Below are 10069 nucleotides of genomic sequence, written 5' to 3'. Positions count from 1 at the left end.
CTTCTTGGCTTTTGACTTGGCAACTCAACAAGGCTCGGGGTGATTTTGTCACAGCCCATATCCCTCTGCTCTTACCCTTCGTGATGGTGACCTGTGTTTACATCACTTTGCGATCCTCCCTTGCCCCTGGGTTCTGCCAGCTCAGAAGGTCCGAGGCCTGTGGTTTACACACTTCGCCCACCTTGGTTACGACGTACAGAAGAATCATCTGGGCAATGTGTCCAAAAGGCAGATTCTGGGGCTCTTCGTCCCAGAGCTGTGGATTTGCTACAGCTGGCTGTATAGCCCAGGAATCTGTTTTGGTCAAGCCCCGAACACCTCTTGGGGCAGCTTGGCCACTGGGCATGTTGAAAAGTCATTGCAATAGTAACAGGCTGAACTGGGGGGATGTGGTGCAGTAGGGTATAGTGTGCTGAGACTGGCATTTATAATTGGGAGAGACTGGGTTGCTCAGGCCCAGAGCTAGGGAGCATTTCTGTATTGTCTTGTGTCTTCCACCTCACCTCCACCAGTGAAAAACAGACAGCTCCCACACCCCAGCCTCCCCGAAGGCAGGAGGAAAGGTGTTGGTGGGGGAGGGAGGAGGGAGGGCCAGCTCTGTCCTGACCCTAGCTGCAGTCCTGGGCTGTTTCTCAGTTTCCTCTGTGAGTCAAAGAATTGTCTCCCTCCCTCCCCTGCCCTGGAAGCCGTCACTGCTGCAGCTTTCTGCTGTAAGATGCTAAGAGCCCTTTTGTGCTTGATGTACTCATAGCTCAGAGCCCCTTGGGGTTTGGAAGGAAGACAAGGTGTGGGTCCCCACAGTGGGGATGGACTTTTCAGGGGGCAAGGGAATAACCAGGCTGGGTGGGGCCCTGAGTGGCCAGAGAGCACGCGGTGCCAGGTTGGAGGTGGCACTGCCCGTGGCTGTTGCCCCTCTGGGAGAACAGTAGCCTCATGACCAAGAGGGGCTGGCCTGTTTGGGCTGGAAGGAAAGGAGATGATGAGAGACAACCAGAGAGACTGAGAGACTTTGGGCAAATCTCTCCCCCTTGCTGACTCTCAGTCTGTCCCTCCTGTCCCCAGAGTCCCAGGCGTGAGCATCCAGCATGGCCCAGGAGGCGGGAGGCCCCTGGGACAATCTGAGACGGCACAAGACTTCCAGTATTCTGTTCAGTCCAAGGGGGTTTCCCGGGGGGTCTACAAGGCCCAGTCCCCAAGTGCAGCCATTAATGTCTCTGGGCTGTGATTTCAGGCATGCCAGGATTTCAGGGAGGAGCCCAGAAAACCCGACTTTTGTCTCCAAACCAGCCTTTATCTGGACAGGTCCAGCTGCCCTGCCCCTAACTGTCACCAAGGAAAAACTGGAACACAGACTTAGAGGTGCCACCCTACAACCGGTGGGGACTTTCTGGGTCCACCATCCCAGGCCCCATGGTGGTGTGACAGGAAGAGGAGGCTATTGGGGGACAAGGTGAGGAGGTATTTGGAGTTGGGTAGCCTGGCTCACCCCAGCACCACCCCTCTTACTCCTTACATATCCGAGGAGGCCAGCCCTTTAAAAGACATCTCAGCCCCGACAGGGACCCTAGGGCAGCAGTTCCCAATCCTGGCTGCCTGGTGGAATGCCCTGGGAGTTCTCACATGCCCTTGCCCAGCCTGGCTCTCAGATTCTCATGGATCCACAGCCCTGAAATTCCGAGGGGTTCCAGTGTGTACCCAGGGCTGAGAACCGCCACCCCAGAGCTCCAAGAGGTGGTTCAGGCTCTACAGCAGGAGTTCTTAAACGGGTGGTGCATTAGAATCATTTGAGGGCCTTTCAAAACAGATCACTACATCCCCCAGCCACCCACTCCCGCCCCCAAGTGATGCCCTAGGTCTGGGGTGGGCCAAGAATATGCATTTCTATCACGGTCCCAGAGGATAATAATGCTGCTGATTCCAGGACCTCACTGGAATAACCGCTGCCCTGCAGGAAGGTCCAGTTACGGCAGCCTGGCTTCGAGGGCAGCTGGAGCTTCGGCGTCTGGGGGCGCTGGGCCAGGTTCTGTGCACCCTGAAACTCTCGGGAAGAGCCCGTCCCTACGCGCTTTTAACGCGCAATCCTGAGCGCCCCCTGGTGGGCACCGTGGGCGCCGCAGCGCCTGCGGGCTTTCTTCCAGCTGCTGAGTGGTGGGTGGCAGCCCTGCGAGCCTTGGATCCCCTGGTAGTTCCAGGACCTGACCACACTCCCAGGAGTCTCCGAACCTGAGCCAGACGAGGGGCTGGGGGGTGGGCGGAGAGATCGGGTTCACCTTGGCTTCGTGCTCCGGAAAGTTAGTGGTTATGCGGAGGCGGCCTGCAGGGGGACAACTACGGGTTGGGGCTCCTTCCTCGCCTCTCTGAGCCTCAGTTTCCTCACCTGGGAAATGGGAGTGAAAACTTGCCATCGTCCTATTCCCCTAAACTTAATCCAACCTCAAAACCACGTAAAGACAATCAACCCAAATCTATCACCACAGAGACACAAATAGCCCCGAAGCCTGCAGCCTGGCACTGGAGGCGTCCGTGATGACCCGTGAATAACCCCCGTCCTCCCGCCCCTGCCTCCGGGCTTTTGCAGCGCCTCAGGCACCCGCCTGCCTCACCCCTCCCCTTCTTCGGGTCTTTGTTCAAATGTCCCCTCAGTGGGGCTTCCAGAACGACCTGAAATAGGGGGTGGTGGCCGAGCGGTCACCACTGTTGAAAGCAGTGTGTGGGGCTTTCCTGGGAGGCCTGGTGCCTGTCTCCCCCAGCGAAACCCCGTAAGGTCTGCACTTGTCCGTCCTGCTCCTGCCGCAGCGCCTGGCTACGTGTCCTTCGCGGCCCTCACGGCCCCCGCCTCCCCCGCCTCCAGGACGCCCCTTCGTCCCCCCGGAGCCGCGCTCCGGCCTCCCCCTCGGCTCCTCCCGCCTGGCGCCCTTCCAGTGCCTTCCTCGCCGGGCGCACCCGTGGCCCAGTTCTCCAGGCCCGCGTGGTCCATTCCGTCCGTCAGTCATCCGACAACCAGAAGCTGAGCAGCCACCGCGCGCGGGCCGTGCAGGCGCGGGGGACGCGACGGGGTCGCGGGGCGGGGGGCACAGGCGGACCACGCTGCCCCCAGGAAGGGCTCTGCCGGCGGCCACCCCGCGCTCACCCGCCCGCGGCCGCCTGGGACCCTGGCCTCAGCCACTGCCGGTCCCCTGCCCGCTGCGCTGCCGGCCCGCGGGCCCTGGAGGCAGGCGGCAAGTGGGAGAAGGGGGCGCATCTGGGGGCTGCTCAGGCTGCGGTGGCGGCAGCAGTGACGGGAGCCAGGGGCTCGGGAACTCGGCTCCGCTGGTGGAACCGCTTCGGCTCGGCGACCCAGGCTCCGGGCGGCACCTTCCCCGGGGAGGGAGCAGCTGGTGGCATTCCTGATCCTGGGCACCTGGCCTCCCCTTTTTGCTCTTTGCCTGAGTACCCGTCCCACCAACGCCCTCTATTAACCCGGTGACAAATACAGCCTTGTATTGTTTAGAAACACAGAAGTGTGGCAGGTGCCATCAGAGCTCTTAGACTTAAAGGGGGCACATGGGGAAGGGTCACAACTGAACAGGGTGTTCGCGGAAGCTCTCTGGGGAGAACCAGGTTTGAAGGAGACCCCCAGGAAGTGAGGCACAAACCAATGCAAATATCCTAGGGAAAGGCACTCCAGGCAGGGCCCCCATTCTCTGCACAGCAGGGAGACGTCGGTGGCTGAACCCCCTGAGAGTGGGGGGGACGGAGCAGAGCGGTGCTGTCTCAGGGGACTCTCTGCCATGGTGGAAATGTCCTGCATGCACTGGTTTGGCAGCCAGCGGGCCACATGTGGCTCTTGAGCACCTGCACTGTGGCTGGTATGGCAGTGCAAATGGATGTTCAGTCTTATTTAGATTTAATTATATTTGGATTTAAATTGTCCCCTTGGGTTGCAGTGGTTACCCTATGGAACAGAGCAGGTCTAGACCATTATAAAGATTTCAGCTTTGACCTGTGGAGACATTAAACCTTTAAAGGCTTTGGGGAGACTGCTGATTGCATCAGACATCAGCTGTGAGTTCTAAGCGGTGCCCTCTGGCAGCCCTGTAGCCTTGTGTGAGATTGGAGCAGGCAGGAAGCAGGCACCCAGGTAGGAGTAGAAGCCCCTTGCTGTGGGTCCATGGCAGAGCCTTGGAGCAAGGGCTGGGGGTGGGGTCTCCAAGGTCAAGCATGGGACCTGGGTGCTGGGTATAGAGGGTTCCAGGGCACAGAGAAGGTGAAGGGTCCAGGTTGGTGGTATGGTGAGGTAGAGTTGGATGGAGTCTAAAATGCAGGCTACAGAATGGAGCAGATTCACAGTTGTGGGGAAGGAGTGTGCTGGGAGCCAGATGTAGGGGTAATGGTTGGGGCCCCAGAAAGTGCAACTGGGTGGGCCAGGAAAGGCCAACTGGTGGCAGGGACCCCAAGATGATGGAGGGCTGGGACCCGGCAAGATACAACTGGGCAGGAGACAGTTGAGGTTGGAGCTGGGGGCAGGGCAGATAGGGCTAAGGCTAGGCAGAATTTATGTGGGCGGAGTGGGGGTCACAAGCACTGAAGAACCGGATGTCAATCAGTGACAGGGCAGCCCCAGGGTGCTCTGGCTGAACATCAGCCGTGACCGTGACCGTGGGGGAGCTGTTACTCAGCCTTGGACACTCCCCCCTCCTCCTCAACTCCCCTGCCACCACCACTTCCCAGAGTGCAAAGAGACCAGCCAGATGCTTAATACACTTTATGAGGGATCCCAGGTGACAGAAGTGCTCAAGGACAGGAGCCCACATCTGGACAAGGAGAAATTATGCCAGGCCCTCCCCACCCCAGGTGTCTGTGGAGGCAGCCAAGCTCCTGGGTCCCTGAACCCCCAGGGAGGAGAGGGCTTCCTGCCAGACCCAGGCCCATCCCTTTACCATGGATGTCCTTGCAGCCCACAGGTGGCCACCTGTGAGCACCACCCAGAGCAGCTGCTTCTGCACCTGGGTACCCCAAGACGGGCCTTAGTCCAGCAGGGTGTGAGGACACGCCCAGACCCCTGTGCCTTCTTCCAGATGTGCGGGAGGACCCTCTGGACACAATGAGCCTGTCACCTCCTGGGGACAGGAGCTTGGGCACAGGTATTCACAAGGACCCAGACAAGAGGACTGGGAGTGTCCAGTGGGGATCCCTATTGAGGAGAAACATTGAGATGGGCAGAGAGGGCTGAAGAACACGTCATGACTGAGACATTGACACCACTGAAGCGTCTGCCCTGGGGACTGCAGGTGCTGACCCCACCAGGCCAGGTTACTGGGAGTGGGGACTCAAGGGCTGGGCTGCACCTCCCTTCTGGGAACATTCCCTCCTCTCCCCTCCCTTCTAAACACAGGACCCTGGGCAGCAACTTCACTGGCCCAGACCAGTCCCTATCCTTCGTGCATCCTCTCAGTGTCCCCTCTGGCGTTTAATTCACCCAGGGGGTGAGCCAGGGACTCTCATATCTTAAGCCAGAGGCTGCAAAGCCAGCGTGGAGAGGCCAGTCAGCCCTTGGCAGAAGGGAGAGCTGATGGGACCACGGGGTTAGGGAAGGGTTAAGCCACAGGGCCCGGAGGCACTCTGTCCTGCACTGCCATGGAGAAAAGCCAGAAGTCCAGATTTGATGTGAACTGTCCCGAACTGAAAATATAAGCAAATAATTCAGATTTTTGGAAAACACTGCAATCTGAGTGGCAGACAGCCCGTGGAGAGCAGCAGGTGGCCCTGGCCTTTAGGAGCTGATTCATTTGCAGGGGCTGCCCCAGAAGCTGTGGGGCGGGGGTTGTGCTGGCCTCTGCCCCTTTCTTTCTTCATCTCCCTTCTCACTCGGTCCTGGTCGTGGGCCCCCACTCCTCCCACCCCCTCCCCCTCCTCTGCCCGCCCCTGCCATAAGGCAGCCTCCTCAACCTCTCAGGCTTCTCTTTCTGGAATCACCTCCTCCCTCAGAGAGGGCGATCCGGCCTTAGAGCTCAGCTACACCCTGACACCCTACATCCTGGGTGGCCAAGCCTCCATCACATTGGGGTGGGGGACAGTGGCCTACAGATGCTGGTCAGGCCTCACGGAGAGTCAGAAAGAACTCACTGGCCCTGCTTGCCTCCCCCACACGCGCGATGCCCTCGGACACACTTGCTAGGGTCCCAAGCCCACTGGTGACGCTGAGACACTGTCCCATCACCTGGGGCTGCTGCCTCCGGGGGTGCGCGTGTCTCTGTCTCTCTCCCACGAGGGTCGCTCGCACCAACTACAAAGGAGGAACTGAAGGTAAAGGTGAGCCCAGCAGGACACCGCCTAGCCGGGTGGCAGAGCACAGATCACACGGTGAAGCGGCGCCGCCTCTGCCAGAAGGGGCGCTGGGGGAGCGACGATGGTGGGGCCACACTCGGCGGCGGCGGCCTCGCTGGCTCGGGGTCCTACTAGCGCCACTTGGGGGGCAGCCTCCTGCCGCGACGAGCCTTCTTCCCGCGGGCCGCCTTGGAGCCGGTGGGCGGCTGACCCCTGGCCTCGCCGGCCTTGGCGTGGGCCCCGGCTCCCGCCTGCCCCTTCTTTTTCTTGTTTCCCGCTGCCTCCTCCTTGGCTTTCTTCTCGGGAGTGACGCCCCGCCCGCCGCGGCCTCGGCCGCCCCCTTGGGTTTTGCGGGACCCGGGAGGGGCTGGGGCCGCGGCCGCCGGTCCCAGGGCCCTGGAGGCTGTGCGCGCCCGCTTGGCCCGGGGCTTCCTGGACTCTCGGTCCTCGGGCTCCGACTCCTCGCTCTCCGTGTCCTCGGACGCCTCCTCGGAGCCTTCCTCCGAAGCCGGCTCCGAGTCCTCCTCCGATTCCGCGTTCTCGCTAGCAGCCAGGAGCGCCAAGACCTCCCCCAGGTTGCCTTTGGCGCACTTGAACTTCCCGCCTTCCCAGGCCTTTTCCTGCTCGTCCTTCATCACCTCCGCCACGTCCTGGGCAGCCAGCAGCGCCACGAGCTCCAGGAGGCCCCCCTCATCTGCCTCCTCGTCGCCCCAGCCTGCCAGGAGGCCACGCCGAGCCTTCTTAACCCTGGCGGGGGTCTCGGGCTCAGCCAGGGTGGAAATGCATTCCAGCAGGTTCCCGTCGTCCCTGGCCTTCCTCAGGACCATGGCGTCCACCTGGCGGCCCGCCTCCACCACCTTCACGCGGGTGCCCGACGTGTCCTTGGACATGACGGACAAGACCTCGGGAAGGGCATCTTTTTTGTCTTTATTGTCGCTCCACCCCAGTGACTCGATCACAGAAGCGATTTTCAGCATCTCCTCCCTAGCGGAGGGGTCGGAGGGGTCCGTATACGCCACAATGGCCACGAACTCGGGATTGTCCACCCCCTCTTTGTCTTGGTCCCCGGTTTCCTGCGACTCGCTCTCTGAAGCGTCACTGTCCCTGGGCTCTTCGTCCGACGTCTCTCTCACAGCAAGCAGGGCCACTAAGTCGGGGACACCACTCCCCTCTTCTTCGATGTTGAGACTGATCGACTCAGCCCCAGGGGGCTCTTTCTCCATCTCCTCCTTCTTGGCTTTGTCTGTCACTGTCACCAGGGCCAAGAACTCGCGGGGACCCTCCGCTTCCTCTGCTTCGCCCTGGAGCACCGACTTCTTAAAGAGCTCCTTGGCGGCGGCCTGGAGCGTGGCGTACAGCGCGCCCTGATCGCCGTCGCCGCCCAGGTCCTCCTCGCTGATCTCCTCGATCACGATGCCCAGGCTCTCTTCCGAAGAGTCCTCGGACTCATGCCGCCCCGAGGTAGGCGGCCGCCCCCCTCGGCCCCTCTTCCTGCCCCTCTGAGTCAACCTGTTGCCTCTGGCTCTGCTTCTGCGACCCCGACGGCCCCTCCCTGCGTTCCTGGTGGCGCCGGGAGCGGGGTCAGCCTTCCTGGCCGCCGGCTCCGATCCCTGGTCCTGGGTGTCCCAAATGGGAGAGGTGGGCGTGTCCCCGAGGGCCCTGGTCACTGTGGCTTGCGCGGGCCTTTCATCTAGCAGCAAACGCTTCATCTGCCTCAAGACTCTCGTGTCCTCGGCGCGGTCCCTGCACAGAACCCTCCAGACGCCGTCCTTGCCCGGGATCTCCCTGGGAATGGCGGCGTGATTAATGTCCTCCACGAACTCCACCAGAGCGGCCTTGGCCTTCTCGTCCCTCATGGCCCTCGTGTTCCGCAGCCTGAACGTGCCCAGGGGTAGGAAGGCCGGCTGAAGGACGGCTTCAATGGCCGCCTGCTCCAGGCCCTCCGGGATACCGGTGACCAGCAGGGCCCTGTGCATGTCCACGTCCAGCCCCCTGCACCAGTCCCGCAAAAGGCTCATGGCCATGGTGCAAATCCCACCCTGGAACAGCGGGCAGCGCGTGGACTTCAGGTTCAAACGAATGTGGCCAGGCTCGGGGATTCAGGGCTCCAGCCGCCTCTGACCGGCTGACGCAGCGGCCTCTCCAGGGGCCCCCTCGCAGGGCTGTCCGAGATTCCGAAGGGGGCTTACGTGTCAGGCTCGGAGATGCCGCCGGTCCCGCCGCTCCGCCCTTTGTCCCGGCAGAGGCTTGAGGGACAGGCACCGGGCCAGGTGAGGGGCCGGGCGGCGCTGTCTGCGCCTGGAGCGGCGGGGGAGGGGAACCCGCAGACGCCGAGCTCCGGAGCGGTGTCGGGGCGCGCACCTTCTGCTCAAATTCAGCAGTTCCGCAGAGACGCGGCGGCTCGGTGCGGCGCCTGCGCACACGGGCTCGCCCCTCCCCCCCAGCTAGGCCCGGTCTCCATGGCAACGCGGCCAGCGGGACCTCTGGTCCTCTTCGCCCGGGTCGGAGGAAGAGGCTCTTAAAGGGCTAGAGGAAAGGAGGTCGCGTTGGGGTGGGGGGTCCAGTACCACCTACGGAGGTGAGCCCCCAAAAAGGCCAAAATCACAGGGGGGCTACTACCTATTCATGGGACAGAAGCCTCGTTCGGGAGAGTCCAGGCTTCAGCCGGGTGGCATGCCCCTCCACAGCGTACCGGTGGAATTCAGGACGTAGACACCAAAATTCCAGGCTCTGGGCTTCCGCAGTGGGACCAGGACTCACGCTTGGGCAAGAAACCTTGTTCAAAGTTTATGGGCCCCACTCTGTGGGAACAGACTTCGTTGCCAAGAGGACACAGGCCTCACCTGGGGGGTGCCAGGCCTTCTTCAGTGAGACCAGGCCCCGCTGGCTCTTGAGCATGCTCCTGTAATTGCAGTGGTGCGCCTGCACTTTGGGTGGTTTGTCTGTGTGTCCCATCATCAGTGAGATCAGACATGGATTCCGCAGGAAGACATTTCCCCCGACTGGGACATGTGGATACCACAGCTCCTGTACACACACTTTTGCTTCACCATCCTTTGCCCCCACCTCTGTGCAAATCAGGCCGGTGGACCAGCTGTTGGGTTTGTACCCGCTTCCGCAGCTGTGACTCTGGGAGGGTTCCTAGCTCCTGAGGGCCTCCAACCATCCATCTTCTCCTCGTACTTCCTGAAGTCCACATTTATTCATGAAAGAATAGGTGCAACAATCTGTCCCCATGGTTCTGTTCTCTGGCTGCTCCGTCCTCCAGAGGGAGCCCCCATTCATTTCCTCTCCCGGTCGGGTGCAAGTGGGCAGAGTGAGTGGGTGTATGGTAGTCCCTGAAGCCAGGAGAGAATTAGAGATTCAGAAATTTCCAGAAAAAGACACAGCATCCAAGAAACTGAAGCCCCTGGGCATTGCAGAAGCTCCAGGGCAGAGGATCAGCATAGGCCTTGAGCTCTGTGAGCAGAACATCAAACGCACACCAGCCAGGCAGGGTATTGAGGACCCCAAGAGGTCCTGCCTAGTTTCTCTTTGGTATTTGCCCTGGAGTCATTGTCCATGCTTGGACCAACATGTGACATGATTGGCTTAACCACTGCCTCCAAGGTTTCCATGGAAACAGCTGGAAAAAAAGGGCATACAAAATGTTTTGCAAAATTCTTCTACCTCCCTGTGTTTAAGGGAAAAAAAAGTGAGTCTGCTTGATAACTGATAGTAGTGCTACCGGAGCAGGGGTTCTCAAAGTGCGGCCCAGGGACCC

At 60.9% G+C, this 10069-nt stretch overlaps 1 protein-coding gene across 1 annotated transcript; it reads right to left on the bottom strand.

Annotated features, from left to right (window-relative positions):
- Window positions 1–4729: 4729 nt before the first annotated feature.
- PNMA8B (PNMA family member 8B) lies at window positions 4730–9869 on the bottom strand. The gene has a single exon (XM_017674663.3). It carries the CDS (start codon window positions 8328–8330, stop codon window positions 6438–6440), a length of 1893 nt encoding a protein of 630 aa, XP_017530152.3. The 5' UTR covers window positions 8331–9869; the 3' UTR covers window positions 4730–6437.
- Between the last annotated feature and the right edge of the window lie 200 nt (window positions 9870–10069).

Source organism: Manis javanica, chromosome 17 (assembly GCF_040802235.1).
Source record: "Manis javanica isolate MJ-LG chromosome 17, MJ_LKY, whole genome shotgun sequence".
Taxonomy (NCBI): Eukaryota; Metazoa; Chordata; class Mammalia; order Pholidota; family Manidae; genus Manis; species Manis javanica.
The sequence above is the reverse complement of the archived record's forward strand: the minus strand, read 5'-3'. Positions and strand labels throughout refer to the sequence as shown.

Excerpts from the sequence above, each read along its gene's own strand:
- PNMA8B (XM_017674663.3), bottom strand. The coding sequence starts at position 8,330 with ATGGCCATGAGCCTTTTGCGGGACTGGTGCAGGGGGCTGGACGTGGAC.